This window comes from Hippocampus zosterae, chromosome 4, assembly GCF_025434085.1.
Source record: "Hippocampus zosterae strain Florida chromosome 4, ASM2543408v3, whole genome shotgun sequence".
NCBI lineage: Eukaryota > Metazoa > Chordata > Actinopteri > Syngnathiformes > Syngnathidae > Hippocampus > Hippocampus zosterae.
The window spans coordinates 15,315,079-15,335,377 of record NC_067454.1 but is presented as its reverse complement, the minus strand read 5'-3'; the positions used below and the strand labels follow the sequence as shown (position 1 = coordinate 15,335,377).

The following is a 20,299-nucleotide window of genomic DNA, read 5'->3' as shown; positions in this document are numbered from 1 at the left end:
TACAGTATTTGCACTTTTTATTTGCATTCCTGTTTTCTGCAACCCAAATGACAAGAATACACAGCATCAATTGAAAATATCCCATTTAATAGTTTACAACTTGTCTTTAATCATTTCTCGTACTTTCAGTCTGACAGTCACACTCACCTTCTAGCCGCGGACTACAGGGTTCAGTTCAAAGTGTCAAACTTGATTGGGGGGGACAAAAAACAAAACAAAACAAAACCAAAATAGAAACATTCTTTTAGCTACAACAAATCAGATTTTGTTATTCGGACAGGACGAGCCTGGGTGTGGGCGAAACGCTTCATTGATCGCCATCTTTAATCCTTGCTGTGACCATCACCTGAACAAAATCCTTTTGTACGCACAAGTGGCCCGTGACAGATTAGGACAGACTCATGAATGACGTTCTTTGCATCTCTCAACAAAACCCTCAAGTGGGTTGAGTAGAAACATTATTTACACCGGCATTAACATGCAGCTCACAAGCTGAAAATTTGCAGCCAAATAAAATCCTGGAAATAGTCTCACACACACACGCACGCACACTTCAAATCACACACCGATACTTCTTCCTTCCTTCAAGTTTGTCCAATGCACTTAAGTTGGGATCATTTCACTATTTGTACACGGGACCTTGCATGGATGAGCATCACAAAAAAGGAAAAAGAAAAAGAAAAAGAAAAAAAAACACCCAAAAAATGGACAAAGTTGGGCTTCGGGGGTGAAAACAAGACAACACACAAAACTAATGTGAACAAGCTGGACTGAGCTTTTCCTTCCCCGCCCTCATTTTAGTTTTGTGCAACGCCCCCTGTGGCTATTGGCATGTAAAGCGCTCAAACATGCCTAACAGTGTTGTCGGTCGAGATGACTGCAAGCCGTTCGATTGTTTATACCATATCCTTGATATCCAGCTTGACCGTGTACTACTACTCACTAGTTACTCAACCATCGCATTAGTTGAACAAGGACACACAGACAGAATAACTAACCGTCTTACTCGTATTTTTTTCCACTCCTGAATGATATCACTACACACTAACCCAGGCAACTTTGGCAGATTAGTACTAGCGAGGGGAATCTATGCCTGAAATGACATCTGCATGCTACTTGTATGACTAGTGAGGCACTAGATGTTATCAAGTACAATTTGAAGTTAAGTCAAATTCTACAATGACACTATTACTCCTAGTAGTACACAGTTGTCAAATCGTGGAGTTTTGCCTTACTCGTAACATGGTTTTTGCCCAACTGGTATGTCAAAAGTGCGCTACTAGTGTGCAGAAACATCATACAGTAGTGGAAAAAAAAATATTACTCTCAAGACAGTCATTCTACTCGTGCACTGACGCGTCTTATGTACTGGTACGCTCCGTCTTCACAGCACGATTTCGTGTTACTGGTGAGGGAAAATTGCACTAGCCGATTTCTGCGTAGTCCTAGCACTACTCGATGTTAATCAGAATTTGGGATTCACTTCCTAGTGAGTTGAGGCTGGAGACTGATCCTAACAAAATTGGCCTCCAAATAAAACAATTAGAGGGCGTTGGTGGTGGGGAGGAGTAATTGCTCTGACACCGATTTCAAACATGGACTAGTTATCTTGTCTGCATTCTATCTACCTTTTTACCTTCTATGTATCTCATAGCGTGCTGTTGATTAGTATTGGGAATTAGCACCTGCGCAAAAAAACTCCAACTCCAAAATGCATCTGGTATTAGTGTTTTTCAGATGCTCATAGCAAATATTATTCAGCACCCAAATGTGTGGAATTTCTGGATACAAGCAACAACTTCATGTTACTCGTGAGGCAAAACTGTGCCCTAGTTGACATTGGTTGCTAATAGTACTACTACTGGCCTAGTAATGTTACTAGTGCAGCACAAAACATTTGTTCGGCCGGTGTGCTGAATTGTCGTCTTAGTGAGGGCAAAGAGAGAACTAGTACACTGAGCTTGAAGCTAGATATCGAAGAAATGCTCAAGACGGCTTTCCTTTCAAATGGAATAAAATAGGATACATGCAATTTTTTGAGGGGGGGGGGGGCACGTGAATTATTGACTTGGCATCGATTTCGGGGCCACCTTTATAGTACAGGTGTTAAGTACAATTTTAAAAACAACACATTCAAATAGCAAATCAACATTTAAATAGTTGCGCACATGGGCCCAACAAAGGTGAAGACGAAGGAAAACGGGGACGCATTGTGGAAGCTTACTAGTGCAGCATCGCCGTTTCTCAGTAGTACAGTTCCCCCATTCACTCACTATAACCAAACCCCAACGAAAGCCTCGGCAGCCATCTTCGTAAAAACATGACACCCGTGAGCCAAGTATGAAGCAGAGTCCATCAAAAGCATCCGTTTAAGAATCTTTTGTACATATGTGCATACAATTCGATGCTTCCAGCTAATCCTTGAAGACTTCATGTGGGTTTTTAATTAAGTGGATCAGCATTTTTGTTTGTTTTACAATTATATACAATGTACAGGGAGCAGATCATATACCTTTTACAATGGATGAGTGGTGATACAGGTAAGTAAGCCTGATGTCGTCTATGGTTTGACTATTTAGACAATATACATAGTGAAGAATTGGTTTAGAAAATGGTATCTAAAAAAAGATGAAAGATAGTACAAGAGACAAAAAAAATTGTAAAAGCCCTCAGTATGTACAGAAAAAAAAGCTAATATAGCATTTGTCAACAACGGGAAAAAAGTGAAATTATTTTCCTCCATATACACATATCGTCGCTGAAAAATATTTCCAAAGCTAATAGTCTCTCTGATTTTGGTCACAGGAGTTAGATAGTGAAGCATAGTGATTGAATATCAAAGCGTCGTGGGGCCACGAAGGTCGTTCATCGTTAACTTGTATTGGCGCACATGGACAAATGGCTGTCAGATTCGTTCATGCAGCTGTGCATCCCTCTCTTGCCAGCCACTCCGATAAGTTAGTAGAAAGAGAAAACATTGTGAGGTATCAACGGTAGCCTCCCCCCGACAGAGAAGACCAGAGCCGAGAAATTGTACGGCTAAACAGTCCTCACTCGGTGAATCGGTAAATCTGAAGACTGGGACGGACGGGACAGTGGATCTTAATGAGATTTTGCGACAACACTCGATGCTATCCTATGAAAAAGGTGACATCTATTAGCTGCCCCCAACCCCCAATTTACTTTATTTGGGCACCTTCAGGCCATAAATGAAGCTCAGCAACGTGATCGCGGGACAATCGGGATCATGTGAGAATTTGTGGAGATCGGGCAAAGCCCACTAGAGAGTGAAAAACAAACATGCTTGAAATAAGGTGAATGATGACAGCATTTCAAATCCAGAGCGATCACTTCCCTCACTTTCAAGCACTCAAGCAGGCTAACTGAACTCTTCTCATGTCAAGTCAGAAAGGCACGTCACTTTGATATCAGGCATAAATAATCAAGTCGATTTACTGCAGAAATCAAACAAACTTTCACAGAAATAGTGCCGATGTGATGACCGACTCATCGATGGAGAAGAAATAAGGAGAACAGCATTCAGTGCATTTAACTACATTCATAAGAGGCTTCATTTACATAAGTTTGTGCGAGGTAAGAAGCGCAACCGGGTAAAACAAATGCGTCTCACTGACCAGTTTACTGCATTAGGGCCACACACGGAGGGGAGGGGGATATATATAATTAGGAATTGTGGTTTACACATCATAATTATGACTGTCAAAATGTCTGAAAAGAGACATACATTTTTCACATTGTCCGATTAGTGTACCTCTTAAAGAAAGATGCAGGTACAAGTTGTACATTGTCGCTGTCGGGCTAAAAACTCTTTCCAAATATGGTGAATTTCAAAAACTTCACTTCATAAAGTGGTCTGTCACAACAACGTCTTATTACTCACATATTGTTAACCAGTTTAGTTTTGGAATTAGCTAGAGAAAAAAATCTATTAAATCTCTTGTACACTTCAACTTTCTGAGCTTCCTTCTAACTCCATGGGAGCAGCGCAGTATTATGTCGCCTCAAGTTTCAAAGTCTGGATGCGTTTTGAATGAACAATAACGAGTAAAGCGGCTACATTTCACATAGACGCGTTGTTGAAAATGGTTCGCTGTAATGTTTCAGAAGGAACTGCTCTGTCACAAAGTTACGCGGATTACTTTGCTTAGTCAGGTTCTCATTTTATTTATGACATCACTCATGACCTCTTGCGGTTGTGACTTTGTAAAGTCTTTGTTGTTGGTTCGACTTTTGACGTGCAGGGCCGACTGGACCATTCTAAGCAATAACAGTCATCAATTAACGGTTTAGCAAATGAAATTACAGATTGAGCACGCCTTTGGGACGGTGTTGTGTTGATCAGAAAAGAAGGTACAATACCAAGTTGAACGACGCTTTGTTTGGTGAGGCAAGCAAAATGGCCTTTGTGTTATTTCCTGAAAAGCAGTCATTTTGGAGATACGAGGATTCCACCCGACAGTGATGAAATACAACATCTCTGAGATGGATTTTCAGGCATGAATTGAGGAAGGTCACTCAGTGAATTATCGGAGGATTGCATTATTAGGGCTTTAAAAGGCTCAGCGCAATCATAAATATTCCTTTTATCAAAGTGAGTTCATGTCGTTTAGTACAGTGTTCAAGTGAAAGTGGAAAAACAAAAGTCGCATGACTAACAAAAGAGATGATGACACCAGTCAAGCAAGAAACGAGAAATTTCACCGACATGTATTCCTGCTTATCGAATGGCTCTTCATCTATACTGGTTTTTCCATCTTTAAAGACGCTCAGCTGTGCGTTTTGTGATGTCACTGAGGGGGAGTCCGTTGGAAAAAAGGAAGAGGAGAAGGTGGGAGGGAGAGGGGCAAGGCAAAAAAACCCTACAAAAAAAAATCAGTCCCCCGTCGGAGGGGCTTTTAGGAGTAAATGAAGCAACTCATCACTGCCACGACTGTGGGGGAAAGTTATTGACCTCTGCGAGGTCTTGCACAGGCGAACCTTTGTGGTTGTACGTCAGCTTGATCCTCATTCGTAGCTGTTGCTGAAAACGGAACAGTGGTTTCTCATGAGGAGTGCAAATACACTGCATAGAAACAGTCTAACCCCGCCCCCCATTCAAATGCCAGGTTTTTGTGATATAACAAATGACTACAATTTTTACATCCCATCAACATTTCAAAACTTTTTTCCACCAAGAATGTGACCGACTCAACTGATAAAATCCTCAGGGAGAAAATACGGCACAACAGTGACATTATTGAGAACTGGACATTACTCCCAAACTGAAGAAAAGACGAGATTATAACTAGTGACGCCAACAGCAACAATGAAGGAGCTACAGTCATTTCTGGCAAGTACTTAGTGTTGAGCACACAAAAGAATCTCCTGCTTTCTTCATAACCTGAGCCATATTTTACAGATATAAACCTCCAGATCTGGCTATATTTTTGAGGAGGAAATGTATTTTTTATTCCCTCAATTTTTGGGTCCAACCACAAAAGGTTGTTTGACAAACACAAAATTGCTCATCGTCAAAACTACCACCATGGCAGCGGTGAAGATTGGTTGTGGCAGTGAACCAGGCTTTGGAGCTATTTTTCTCCAAAGCGGATCCTAAGAAAAGGTGCAAAGTAATGCGGACAGTTTGAATCGCAGTCAGGCATCATCATGAAAGCAAAATAACACAAAACACCAGAAGAGCCGAACTTAATTTGGGGTTAATCAAAGCCACTGAAAATTGTGGCAGGTAGGTGCTGACTCCCATTGAACAAGTCTGAATGTGATTGGTTAATTCTGAACACACCAACATCGGCGGCGCCGCAGGGGACTGTTCTGGCTCCATTCCTGTTCATCCTCTACACCTCGGACTTCAGACACGACACCCCAAACTGCCACCTTCAGAAGTTCTCCGATGACTCTGCGATTGTTGGCCTCATTAGAGAAGGGGACGATCGGGAGTACAGGGGACTGACAAAGGACTTTGTGGACTGGTGCCAGCAGAATCTCCTCCAGATCAACCCTTGGTTAAGTCCTCACCAGCACCGATGAACATCCAAGGTATGGACATAGAGAGGGTGACCTCCTACAAGTACCTTGGTGTTCTTCTGAACGACAAACTGGACTGGTCTACAAACACGGACACCCTGATTAGGAAAGGACAAAACCTGCCATTTGAGCTGGGGTGTATAGACTCTTCCTACTCAGGAAACTGAGGTCTTTTGGGGTTCAGGGGTCACTCCTTAAGACGTTCTATAACTCGGTGGTGGCCTCGGCCATCCATTATGGCATTGTCTGCTGGTCAGGCAGCATCTCAGCCCGGGACAGAAAGAGACTGGAGCGACTGGTCAGGAAGGCCAGTTCTGTCCTGGGTTGCTCCCTTGACACTCTGGAGGAGGTGGGCAACCAGAAGGATGCTAACTAAGCTAAAAGCTATGATGGCCAGTCCCTCCCACCCCCTCCAGCCTGCCCTGACAGCACTTGGTAGCTCCTTCAGCCAGAGACTGTTACACCCGCGCTGCAAGAAGGAGAGATACCGACGCTCGTTCCTACCGACTGCTGTCAGGCTGATGAATAAAAAATATCATAATAATAATAATAATTAAATGATGTGAAAATTGTAAATAGTACTGCGATTTATCCATTTGTGTTCATATTGTATTTAATTGAAAGATGTTTTTTTTTCTCTTTCTCCTTTCTTCTTTCTACATACATTCTTGCTGCTGGAGGCTGTAAATTTCCCCAGTGTGGGACGAATAAAGGATATCTTATCTTATCTTATCCCCAGAAGGGGAATGTGCACATTTCTGCAACCACATAATCTCAAGTTTCTTACTTCCATCTCTAAAAGACCCCCCGCCTCCCCAAGTGTGTTGAACAGGTTATATGCCACATTAAAGGTGGAAAAGTTTTGAAATTCTTGCCACTTTTTTCAGACCAGAAAAACCTGCCATTTGAGCTGGGGTGTATAGACTTTTTAAACACAACATCCAACTCAGACTAGATGAAGCACACTAACTTTCTGTGGGTTGAGGACTCTGATGACCTGTGTGACAGTTCCCTGGTTGAGTGCTTGGACGACATTACTGCTGGGGGACAGGAGCTGCAGCTGGAATGTCTGAAAAAACAAAAACAAACAAAAAATATTTGTGAAGAACAAAACTTTTAGACGTGTAAGCATGCAAAAAAAAAAAAATCACGCCGCACTGAACATGCCAGTCAAAATGAGCCAACCAAGAGCAATGGTGAACGAGCATGTCCTGTCTTAACAGTTAATAAAATCATGTCGGCAGATATGTTGACGGCGACTATGCCGGTTTACCTTTGGTACTGCAGCCTGAAAAACAAAGTCTGTCATGTCTGCCTCTGTAGAGTTGCAAGCGTGGATGGTGATGACGGCGACGTTGGGGTTAGGGTTTGCCCTCTCAAACGTGAAGTCTATTTTCAGGCCGTTCTTGTTGTAGGCCGTCATAGGAGGAATACCTGCCGGACATTTTCAGACCAGGAAGTATTTGTAAATGATCATTTCAAATGTGGTGCGGACGGTACAAGAGACAAGAAGAGTCTCACCTGCAGCTGCAATGTCATTAAAGAGTGGCTGTGAGGAGAGGCCATCCAGGAGAAAAGGGGGTTGGGAGGTGGGTACGGAGGGAGCAGGAGCAGGGGCTGGAGTGCCTTGGGAGGGGAAGGTCACATCAGAATTTGATGCACCATGACCAATTCGGAAATGGATGCTCAAGGACATGCTATGTAGAACAGTGTAGCCTCTAACATCTCTTGGCATGTTTTTTTTTTGCATTTGTCACTCCTTTTTTTCCCCCAAAGGTGTACATTAAAAAGATGAAAGTACAGTTGTTGCTTTCTGTCGGCATAAAACCCAGGATGGGAGAGGTGGAAGACGTTCATTAATCTTGTCCTCATCGCTCCAGGAAAAATGAGACTGAGCTTGAAATACAGTACTTCCTCCTCTCTTCCTCTTTCAATTTTACAGTGTTACACACAGTGTGCCACCATCTTGTGGCCAAAAGTTGAATTAAACAGTTAGAAGAGTTATCTGGACAAAAAGTAACACATAATAACAGAGCAACCGTGAATACAGAATCCATGATACTGGTGTTTCCTGCTTTACACCGTGTTCGAAATGATTTGCCATATTGCAGTTTTTATTTTCCTCAAACGTGACACTGAAAACACGTTTAATCATCAACAATTATATTACGTAGCATAATAACATGGACCAACAATGACGGTATAGTTTGGAAATTGAGCATCCTCAAAATACACCAATTCAAATGATTATGCAGAGCAATTTCTAAAATACTATAATATATACTAGTTTAATAGGTTATTAAGAACTCTAAAATAAATGTTTTATCACATCATTGATTTCATCTTCACTTAACTTGAAGTCCATGAATAATTTCTAACTATGTCAAGTGAGGATGGCAAAAACCCACCACCTAGGAGTTTAAAATGTTTTTTTTGGGGGGGGGGGGGGGGGCGGTGTCCATCTATCAACTATAGTGTTGTTCGATACCATTTTTTGACTTCCGATACCGATTCTGGAACCCAGCTGTGCAGTATCAAATGGAACGTTTTCTTGCATGTGCATTATTTCACTTCAGAGGACTTGTTAAACCATTGCAGGATATGGTCAGTTAGAAACTGCTCATATTTTGCAGAGGTCTTTTTGACATCTCCAGGCACCGCAAAGAATTCATTCTCCATTATTCCTACCCAAAAAATCACTACAGCACCAAATTGAGATGTCCAGTGTTTTATTCCTGTCGCAAGATATTGAATTAGTTTGTGCTTTACATCAGGAAAAATATTCTTCTTTTCGCCAGGCTGTGTGAAAATTGCGACTCAATAAATAATGTGGAAACACCTTCTGAAGTTATTTCCTTTTAAATAGGCTCAGCCGGGAAATTAATCTGCAAACCTGTTTAAGATCTAGTGTTTCTAATGGAGATGAACAAACAACATATCACATATACAGCATTCTTTATACTAATGTGGACTGCAATGAATAACATTTGATGTTGAGTAACAACATGTTTTTGTTTGAAATGAAAACATGCATTGTAACTCCCACATGTTGAACGAGTAAGATTTGGAGTATCCTACCACTTAGTGAGATGTCACCCAGCAGGTCCAGCAGCTCTCCTCCAGACGACGTAGGCTTGGGGGCCACTGTCGTATGGATTACTGGCACCATATCATTGCCACCCAGCAGGTCCAACAAATCATTTGCCTGTGAGGGATAAGTGTCAGAGGAATGACAGTATTTTCATGCGCTTCAATTAAGGACTCACTGTAAAATTAAGTGTTCCATTTTGATGTAGGAGAATGTCGCTAACCTGGTTGGCTGGCTGACTAACAGGGGGTGGATGTTTCGGCTCCCCAACGGAGGGTTCCGTCTCTCCATTGGTCTGCACGATTTCTGTGGGGCCATTAGTGGCTGTTTTCTCCATAATGGGCATTCGCTCGAGGAGAGCGGGCCTGGGGTAGGGCGACACAGGCAGTGGAGGATGAACCATACTGAACCACTACATTAGAGGCCAATCCCAATAAATGGCCCGTTTTATTTGTTTTGGGTATTTTGGTTGAGCTTCCACTTCACCTCATGTGGTCGTATTTCTTGAAAAGTGCGTTGTACTCCACTGCTCTCTGTTGCAGCTCAACATCAATGCTGCTGCCATATATTGAAACCACCTTCTTGATACGGCTACAAGAAAATTGAATGATGCAGGAAATTGCACGGGTGCATGTTGTTCCAAATTAGTTCGCGACGGCAAAGCCTCATTGTGTGTAGTGTTAAATCCAGTGACTCACTTCACACCACTGAAACGAGTAGACAACTTCATGATGGCAGTAAGAGAATAGCCTCGAGTGACAGGCGTAGACAGATTGGATACTAGAAGCCCTTCCAGCACATCCAGAACTTCATCTTCACTCACCTTATTTAGATAAGGAAGGAATGATTGCATGTCATCCGCGTTGGAAAGGTGCTTTGCTGATACGGCTATAATTATATACCCCATCAAAACAAACAGTTTTGGTTACAGTCTCTAGCTTATACGCACATTCTGCTGCTCATTCTGGTGTGTGCACTTTGGCCAAGAGTGAAGGAGATGTATGGATACACTCTAAGCTGGGTGTGTCGGTTAATTTTGCCAGTCCGTCATTCGTAAGTGGTTATCTGTCATTGCCACTCAGTCATTATTTCAAGCTGAACAAAAACTAAAATGTCAGTTTGTCACTCTGTCATTGGCATTTTTTGTCAGTGGCGCGTGTTTCTGTCAGACGTCAGCGGAACGGGAATCTGTCAGCGACGGACTGAGACGGTACGTCGGTTTTAACCCGGTTAATGACGAGTCTAGTGACTGACGAAAACCCACTTCTGTTCATCGTCCATCGTTTTTTCCCCTAAGTTTCCCCCATCATTCGTCAGCAAAATGAGCATCCGCTAGTGACAGATCAACGGACCTTGCGTTATTATGGACAGAATGCCCACATCTGTATATACCGTACTGGAGACTAAGATTCTCAATACGGGAGTATTATCAGTCATTCTTCCGAGAGGAAAAAGAATATACTCCTATGAATATTGTTTTTCTTTGTCTATGGGTGTTACTGCACAGTTTGTATTCAGATACTTGCTTATTGGATCAGTTGTTTGACATGTCTGCCTATGGTGTTTGCCATTACTCAAAAGTTAGAGTCGCCAACATGTACCTGAATGGGCTCCTCTTCCTCACACTGTCCAGAGACCAGTAGGTCTCCATACTCTCCTATGCACCAGGATGCAACTTGGACGAGCGGTTGCTGCACGGAGAGAAACAAGAATCCGACTCTTACCTAAAAACGCTGCATAATAATTATAGTACGTCAGAAAGCTCGGTCCCAGTTCTGACCTGTGAAATGTCATCGAGAAGAGCTTTGTAGAGTCTCTGCACTGTGTATGCGTGCATCTCAACACTGTTTGTGATGAGCTGAATAAGGTTAGGCACAGAGTCGTCGCGCACATAACTGCCTGCCTGCAAAGAGGAGCAGACGTACCGATTAGAATACAGACATGTCAGTCTCAGGTAGAACTGACTCCTAGTACTCATTTTTAATAAGTACTTGGGTGTAATGTATGCTGATACGTACTGTTGTCAGAACTCTCATTATAGTGTCTATGTGCCATCTTTTTGAAGGGGCATACCTGTAACACAAAGGGAGCATTGAGATTGCAGCCAACGTTAAGGTTTCTACTCACAATACAATAGGGTGATGAACTGATGAATGCTGTCAGATCATGTAAAGAATCAACAGTCTTTCAGACGATGGATCACTCTTGCTATCATCACACAGCATTTCTTTTGACTTGGAAGAAAACATATTTGCTATGTCCTTGGGTGCAATATTTGGCGTTGTAGTGGAAAAAACGGAGAAAAATAATTGCTATAAACTGAACAGTATATGTCAATGTCATACTTTTCTGCTGCTAGAAAGACTCCCGATGCACAGTCGGCTTTAAATTCGGGATCGCACGAGTCCAGGAAGTAGAGCAGCTCTTTCATCATGCCTCTTATGTTGTTGCCGTTCACCAGGGCAAAGCTCAGCTCCATTGCACGTCTACAGCGTTAACGGAAACAAAACTGTTATGTAAAAAAGTGAATAGGTGAATGTCCTTGATGTCAACATCCCGAGAATCACCTGCTTACCTCTTTATGGACACATCCAGGTCTTTTAAACAATCCACAATGGTGCTTCGATGCCTTTGCACTGCATTGTGGTCCGTCTGTACCGTCTTTAGCAGGGATGTCAATGCAACATATCTGCAATTGTGAATATGAAAAATACATGGCTTCATGTTAGTAGTTCTGCTGTGCTCTTCTCAGCTTTGGCAATACGAGTCAGCTATTCGAATACCTTATATTTTTGTCATTGTTAAGGAGGAATCGCCCTAATATATTAATTGCCAAAACCTGGAACACAAAAGAGTTAGGTGTCAGAATAGTGGATATAAATAGATCAATCAACAAACTTAAATGTTCTTTTTTAGGGTTGGATGAAATCAATTAGCTCACCCTCAGTCCACTTTCAGACTTGATGTCCATGATGGTCAACACGGTCTCATAGAGGATTGCATTGCCTACATTTTTACTTGTCTCAGTGTTTGTTGCAACCTACGACCAGGAATAATGCAGTACACCGTTGTTAAACTCAACTTGAGACATTTGGTGGGAGTCCTAACCCTATTCAGGTGTTTAATTTTTGTGAAAACAGGTCACACTCAAACATCTCATTTTAAGGCCATGTTAAAGGTTGTTGCGGTCAACAATGCTGACTCGAGGAAATGCATATTTTTATATATGGACTGATGAATGTAAGAGTCCTATACACAACAAAATGATGAATGCTGTCAGACAATATAAAGTATCAACAGTGTTTCAGACGATGGATCACTCTATGTATCATCATTCAGCATTTCGTCCGGTGTGATCTGCCCCCCCCCTTGTGCTATTCTGTGTGTCATTTTGTTCCCTTTGTTCGCTATTATTTCTCATTCTGGGAAACAAGTTACCACAGCTGTAACTGTGTGTGTCTGTGACTAGAAAGACTCCTGATGCACAGAAAAAAAGGGAAATGTGTGGTGTGATAAAGAAATGTCATAGCCGAGTTTAAAATTTGAAACCAAAAACGAATTCACAAAAATTGTTACATAAGGAGATAACCAACTCTAACCTGTGCAAGAATGTCATTCATTGCTTCACTGGAGTCGTCGTCACTCCTGCCTAAAATTCGCAGTAGTCTCAATATCCGCACCTAAGAAAAGGAAAACAATTTGTCAATGCACTTGGTTCAAGCACACCAAACAACAGGGCCAGAAATTACGTTTCTAAGTACAAAGCGACATTCAGGTGAGACAGACTAAAGAGTTTTACCTGCAGAAAAGGATCGCTTATGCCCGACACATCATGCTCAGGTGAGTATCCAGACATGATCAGGTTCTTCAGGATTCTCACCAATTGTGGAACCAACTAGAACAAAAGACAAAGATCAAAAGAGAAAAGACGTGGTGTCACAATATTTATGCGGATATCCCAATAGCCTGCATCAATACCGACAGGAAAAATAAAATTTTAGATGTGGATTATTATCATTAGCAACTATCAAGAACAAAATGGAAGGGTTAGGAGTTAAAAAGTAAAAACAATCAAAATGAATATCTCTTGATATGTCAAACCAAGAGAATTTGTAGAGACATTTTTGGTTAGAAGAACACATTTGGCTAACAGGATCACTACATTTTGAAGATTTAGTCAACATAACTTATTTTTTTAATTAGATTTTGTTGGAAGCAAAAAGAAATATAAATCTTCAGGTGGTCTACTTTTGAGAACTAATTCAACGTTTTGTGTCACGGTTTCCAGAATAATCAAAGTGCACTGGATACACACAATTTACAGATATTGTGGGAATGGTGACAAACAACCCAAAGTAAAACTAATCTCCTGCCGTAATTTAACATTGGCAGGGTTGTTTTAATTTTAACTGCTCGGGTGAACATTTCACCATATTTACACACCTCAGGCCGTTATCTTTGTAAATATGTGTACATGGAAACAACCTCAGTGACAAACATTGTGAATAGTATCAGTTCCTGCACATAACAGCCGTGACAGTCGTGAGAATAAACCCATTCAGGAGTGACGAAATGAGTTGCATATTTGGCAAATCAGATGAAAAAAAAGAATTGGATGAGGAGTGCAGCTGACAAATGAAACACTGTATTGGATACTATTGGTAACAAAGACATTGCAATGATCACCGTACAAGATAAATCCAAATTAAAACCATTTTGAGGAGCAAAACAGAAGCACCATGAATTACAGGACAGATTGGTTACATCTCAGGTGACTTGTGAAGACTGAATACTAATTACAGCATGCACCAGCTATGAGATCAGAATGCACTCTTACCTTCTCATTCTAACACAATGCAGGAATTGTAACAAGGACAAATGACAGAAAAAATATGAGGTAGATGTTAGGGAGTGGAAAATAATTCACTTTCAGAGAGCTCAAAATAAGTAGATCATGAACATGAGGGGTGGCGCTTCAGGCATAGTTTTTGCTGCATCGAGAGACGACGGCAGCAAGTGAAAGAGTACAAGCAAAAAAAAACAAACAAAAAAACCAACAACAAAACAACAGCAAAAGAAAGCTAAAATACGGACGCATAATTCAGTCAACATCCCAGGTGTTAGTGTCGTCTTACAGTGTGTGACTTAAGGGCCAGAATTTCACTTGGGCCACTTTAATTTGGTAGGTAGTGGAGAGGTGGGTATAGGCACACGGGATTAATATTTCTCTCTTTGCCTTAATGGCCTAGCCTGGTGAATCATTGCCTCTGTCATTTTAGTGGTGAGAGATGTTAATCAAGTGCGCAGACATCCAGTTTTGTACTACATCACAAGCATATTTTTATGCTGCACGTGACCTGAAAACAGCTGCATGTGCATGTTTCGGCTGTGCCGAGGCTTTGCCATTGACTTTCTCTCACGCGTGCCCACTTAAACTGCAAGATGAAAATGTGAACACAAGGGAGGCATCGAGTATGACACTTTAAGTGTGACATGAATTTATTCCGCTAAATCCAAATGCAGAGTACAAATGCAGGCACCAAATACTGCTTTGAGCAGAGGTAGGCACACAAGCAACTTAATGTCCGAAATGTAGAACGGGAATGGGGCACAATAGTATGCTTTGTTTTTGGGTTGTGGCTGTCAAGTGTTTTTAAAATTGAGTATTCTCCAGATGATCCCATTGATGAATGCGACAATAATTGTATTCACTTTTTTTTTAACAATATGAAGTGCATGTGAGGTACATGTACCATTTGTCCACTTGGGGTCGTCATCCTCACGTTCTACTCTAGTATCTGTGACTTGAGTTTGTAAGGCTTTAAAAGGTAGGTCAAGACGTCAAGACCTGGTGAGTGACATTGACTTCAGCGAATGACAGTGTAGAGCAGGAATCGGCAACAAAGTCTGGCCCCGGGCCGAATTTGCAGTTATTTTAACAATTCGATCGTGTGCCAGAATTACATTTTCATCAGGCAAACTCCGCTTTTCCTCATAAAAATAGCTTTTTATTATCTCTAGCTACAACCATATTGAAAGCTGCCTTTTACGCAGTCTTTACTTCTGGCTTGCCGGCATTGCTTAACTTATTTCTACATAGAGTGGTGTGTGCGACTGCAATAACATTAGGTGTGGAAAAATCATCCCTGTGAAATTTTGAGGCAGATATTTTCTAACCTTTTTTGTCATTTAATTATTTGAGTTTATGAATTACTTGTTGCATCCCGGCCATCTACTAAATAACATGCAGGGGTGCCATTAAAACCGACTTGGTTTGGTGCAGAAGAAAAAACATCATGCAAGCAGGATCATAGATATATATCTTGACTTAAACAGACTGGGTTTGTACCTTTCTGAAGTGAGACAGCATGTCAGGACTTCTCTCACACATCTCGGTAAGGAGGACAACAGATGTATGGAGAACACCTAGAGCATAAACAAACTCGAGGTCATCATGCTGACGGGAAGGGGTGGTACGCGCAAAAACACAAGTTCTGTGGGAGCGCGTTGATGTTTTATGCAGCTGTGAATGAAGACAAAACTTTTGTAATGGTTACCGGTAATTGGAGATGAGTTTGTAACAAAACAGCAGCGGTCCCAATATTCTACAATTAAATCATAAAATCTTCAATTGTATGGCCAAAAAGTGGATTACTTGGACAATGAATGACATTGATTTAAAGCTAAATGCAATTATTTGATGACTTTGTGAAGCCGCGTTTTTCCTCCCTCCCAGTTGCCGTAAGCCAGTAAAACAAAACATCGATTTGTGTCTTTAGGACACAAGAATGAAACTTGCCTATGTCCATTTCAAATATTAAAACATTTTAATTTGAATCTGTTTAACTTTCTGTACATTTTCTATAATGGCTTTGTACTTATAAATGCTGGTGTAAAACCATTTTAATGCTCTTGAATAATGTTTTCTCACAGCACAGCCCTGGTATATCAGAGGAAACTACTTTTTTAAATCTTTCAATTTTGTTATATCTGTAGCGTGTAAAACTTGACAAGTCTGCAAGTAGAATGCTCAATATTAATCATCCAAATTTCTTAAATCTTCAAGAAGAATGTTCAATAGTAATCATTGAATCACTTACTGAATCGGTATTTAGTTCTATTTATTTATTTTTCGTTTGCCCTCATTAATTCTCCTCTGACCTGCGAAGGCCACACACCAAACGGGGTAGGGCGCAGTGAGTGGCAGGGAACAGGATGAGTAGCGCATTGATGAAAGGCAGGCACAAAACACATCTGAACAAACCGTTTACACTCACCGTGGTTCTTCTCACTCAGCAGGTTTTTTGTGGCAGGAAGGAACATTTCCATGAGTTCTGGAACCTTTCTGATGACGTGAACTGCACACAGCGCCGCCTGTCAGCAAAACAAACATTTTAGACTGTCTGGTGACTACACTCACATCGGTATTGTTCTGGCATTCTACTTGTGTTGTTCTGTTCTCTTAAATTGCTTAATTCAATTCCAGTGATTTGCAGAGCTTTCATATTGCATTTTAGAGCATATTTTTTTCCACTGGGTGATTTCTGACATCTATTTATGACACGATTTGAGTATTACACAGAACAAAAACACAAAAAAATTGCTGCTTAGCAGAAGACAATAGAGGAAAGAGGAGTGGAGGTGTTCATGCATTTATTTTAATCACATGCGTCTCAGGTCATAGATGCGCCGCTCACCTTTTTCCTCAAGTAAGAGTTGGATGTTTTGAGCAGCTTCTCGACCTCTCCCGCCAGATCACGGCACATTTCTGAGGAGCCCATGCAGCCCAAAGTGCAGAGAGCCAGTCCCTGGACGTACTGTGTGCTGTGATTCAAGTCACTGAGGGACAACATAGCACAATGACATTCAACAATTCCAGAGAGCATAATTTACTGTATGCGTCTTTGTTGTGTGTAAACAAATAAACACCTCAGAAAGCTTCAAGAGACTATAGACAGCTATGAAGAATAACAACAGATTTCAAAGCAGATCTACTGGACAAACTCAGGCTCAGGTCGCAGCTTACTTCTTAATGCAATTCGTCATTAATAGATGCACGTCCTGTCTCTCGTCCAACAACAGCATAGCTCCCAAATAACCTATTCGCTTGTCGGTAAACTTCTGGGATGCAATCAGCTTTAGGCACTCAAGCTGAAAAAAAAACACAAACAAAAACACAAAAGCACACACGCAAACACAAGGACAGTAGATTTATAGTCATGAGATTACCAAGTGTCCATTGGTGTCATACTCTGCATACAATGCCGGTAACTTACCTGCCCAAAGTGGGCCGGGTAGCCCAACATGTGCATATAAAGGAGCTTCGCCACATTTCTACAACGATAAGTATTGTCCTCCTCTCGAAAAGATGAGCGGATAGCAGCACACTCTTTCTGGATCATTTCGCGCTCCTCGGCCTGGGTCCGCGCTGTCCGGATAGTCCGGATCAGCTCCCGCAATCTGATCGGAGCTGGCATTCTCTGGGACAGAGATGGCAAAAAAAAACCCAAAAGGTTGGCAAACTTCAACACCAGGTATAAAACACAAGGGGTGTTCACACGGCACACATTAGCTCCGGCGCTGCACCGATGTATTTTGTTGCGATATATTTTGCACCGCAGCAAATTGTGTGGAGCGTTCACACGTACAAAGCTGCTGAGCGTGTTAGCACCGGCATAGCGTCGGTACAGCCCCACTTGCGTTCACACGGCAGTTTCTGCAGCGGAGCAAAAGGACAAAACAAATGAGCTGTCGTGTTAGTTCTTTTTAAAACGTGTACACAACTCTAGAGACTACTGGACAGGCACGTCTCCTTCTCGGTCTCTCTGCCTTCTGCTCGAGAGTGACCGCTCCCGATAACGTAAATCAACGATGACTTCAATGGCACTCAGAAAAGCAAACACGTAATGCGCCAAACAGAAAATCAAGAGAGGAAATCACAAAATAAATTATATAGGGAGCGGGGGGTTGTGAACACACATCAAAGGAACAAACTACACAAACAACTCTGAGACAGTCCAGTCTCCTACAAAAGGAAAGATGTTACCAGCCAAGTCTTGTGTCGTTATTAAACAAACACATGACGGAAGTCCGAAAGAGCACGAAAGCAATGCATTCTCGCCGTAGGTACTCTTCACAAGCATTTGCTCTGGAGCAAATTTAACCCAGTTGCGTTCACACGTGCAAATTTACATCTGTGCTGCTTCGCAAACGAGCATTTGCGCCGGAGCAAATTTTTAAACCAACCCCCTGAGGTGGATCAAATTTGGTCCGGTGTAAGCTCTTTTCCAGGGCTACGCCGGAGCTAATTTGCACGTGTGAACGCTCTACTGGGGCAGCCCCGACGTAGCACCGGACCAAATCTTGCCGTGTGAACACCCCTACAATGTCTCACGTTGCACATCGATGGTATGAGGAATAACTGATTTTAGGAGATGAAAACTGAGTTTTGGGACAATTTCATTTCACAGTGCAGTGGGAAACATGAAGTCACAAACCATTGGTCAGCTTCTGACAGCAAACGGCTTCATGCCATTGTTAAAGGTTGATGCATTTATTAGGGTGTGACCAATTAATCAGCCATGCAATTAAATCGGCCTATTAAGGCCCTTCAAACATTAGCCAAAGTAATTGGCCAGACGGCTGATGTTTGCCCATTGTTTTTACCTTTATGTACGCTAACCATTTACAGCAGTTGTACACAAGTAACACTGTTTCATTATTTATAAAATTCTCACACACACCTGCCAAAAATCGTCAGACTAAAAATATATAAATAAATGTTAAAAGGACCATCGATCGGCTTCTAGTATTTATATGTAGTTCATGTGTTGAGTTTAAATTCTCCTGTTATTATTGACACCAACACCCAGTCAAATACAAAACTAAATAAAAAAGCAGAGTGTAATAACTATCTATAAAATCTAACACTTATCAAAAAAGATCACATCACAGATTGTGAGAAAATGAACTATGAAGTGAGAAACAATCCCTACAGTTGATAATGACCATCAATTAGTACACTTGGTCTCACTCCCATGATGCCTTTTTCAATTGGTAGTCTACCAAACACAAATAAACTGCAGGAGTAAATGTAAGCAAATCCGGCATTTCCAAATTGATTTCCACACCACAGAAGTACCAGAAAAGTCTCACATGAATTCCACACTCACTGTGTCGATAGTGTCCCTCAAGTCTCCCAAAATGAAAATACAGTAAATAAATAAAAAAAAAACAACTAATCAACAAACAAAAACGTTTGACCACAGATGCTTGGCACAGGTGTAATAATTGGTTGATTAGTTCATAATGTGCAGCACAACAGCAACGAGCCAACACAAGGTAGCGAATAGATGTTTTCATTTAATACAGCCTAAGATCACTCGTTGGGAAGTATTGTAATGCCCGTTGCCACAACTCACACCGGGTCACACCAAATACAAAACACTCAATCGATGATGCACTTTCGTATGCTGGCGCCCATGTCACTCACCAATAATTTAGTTACAGTCACTTAGTAGTTACAGTCACTGCCTTTGTTTTGTTTTCAAACAAAGAATGGATGAATGTTACAAAGATGTTAATGTTCAAATGTGAGAGCCGTTGCTGTGCAAAATTATTATTCTGGAATAAAGACTTAGGATATCAATGGAAGCTAGCCAAAGGGCACAAGTAACAACATGGATGTTTCCGTACGAAAATGACAATAGGTACAAACTACTGTATTTTTCGGATTATAAATCGCACCAGCCAAAAAATGCATAATTAAGAAGGAAAAACATACATAAGTCATACTGGAGTACAAGTCGCATTTTGGGGGGAAATTTATTTGAATTGAATTTATTTTATGAATTGAATTGAATTTATGTTGAATTTGAATTTAACGCCAAAAACATACATCTGGGCGGCCCGGTAGTCCAGTGGTTAGCACGTCGGCTTCACAGTGCAGAGGTACCGGGTTCGATTCCAGCGCCGGCCTCCCTGTGTGGAGTTTGCATGTTCTCCCCGGGCCTGCGTGGGTTTTCTCCGGGTGCTCCGGTTTCCTCCCACATTCCAAAAACATGCGTGGCAGGCTGATTGAACACTCTAAATTGTCCCTAGGTGTGAGTGTGAGTGCGAATGGTTGTTCGTTTCTGTGTGCCCTGCGATTGGCTGGCAACCGATTCA

General features: G+C 41.6%; 1 protein-coding gene across 2 annotated transcripts in view; it reads right to left on the bottom strand.

The window, feature by feature from the left end:
* ap1g1 (adaptor related protein complex 1 subunit gamma 1) overlaps nt 1-20,299 on the bottom strand; it is a 26,663-nt gene continuing 6,364 nt past the window's right edge. The window contains exons 2-23 of one of the 2 annotated variants that reach the window (XM_052063772.1): nt 17,410-17,613; nt 17,160-17,284; nt 16,831-16,972; nt 16,411-16,507; nt 15,483-15,559; nt 12,933-13,028; nt 12,733-12,813; nt 12,075-12,173; nt 11,917-11,972; nt 11,709-11,822; nt 11,479-11,619; nt 11,152-11,206; nt 10,914-11,036; nt 10,735-10,824; nt 9,832-9,956; nt 9,620-9,724; nt 9,357-9,498; nt 9,124-9,250; nt 7,567-7,671; nt 7,319-7,479; nt 7,016-7,114; nt 1-5,041 (exon numbers count right to left, since the gene is read on the bottom strand). In XM_052063772.1, the coding sequence (XP_051919732.1) occupies nt 4,940-5,041; nt 7,016-7,114; nt 7,319-7,479; nt 7,567-7,671; nt 9,124-9,250; nt 9,357-9,498; nt 9,620-9,724; nt 9,832-9,956; nt 10,735-10,824; nt 10,914-11,036; nt 11,152-11,206; nt 11,479-11,619; nt 11,709-11,822; nt 11,917-11,972; nt 12,075-12,173; nt 12,733-12,813; nt 12,933-13,028; nt 15,483-15,559; nt 16,411-16,507; nt 16,831-16,972; nt 17,160-17,284; nt 17,410-17,610 (2,463 nt within the window). In that variant the 5' untranslated portion in view covers nt 17,611-17,613 and the 3' untranslated portion in view covers nt 1-4,939. Of the gene's footprint in view, nt 5,042-7,015; nt 7,115-7,318; nt 7,484-7,566; nt 7,672-9,123; nt 9,251-9,356; nt 9,499-9,619; nt 9,725-9,831; nt 9,957-10,734; nt 10,825-10,913; nt 11,037-11,151; nt 11,207-11,478; nt 11,620-11,708; nt 11,823-11,916; nt 11,973-12,074; nt 12,174-12,732; nt 12,814-12,932; nt 13,029-15,482; nt 15,560-16,410; nt 16,508-16,830; nt 16,973-17,159; nt 17,285-17,409; nt 17,614-20,299 lie in introns of both variants that reach the window. The other variant, XM_052063773.1, reaches the window with a different exon arrangement.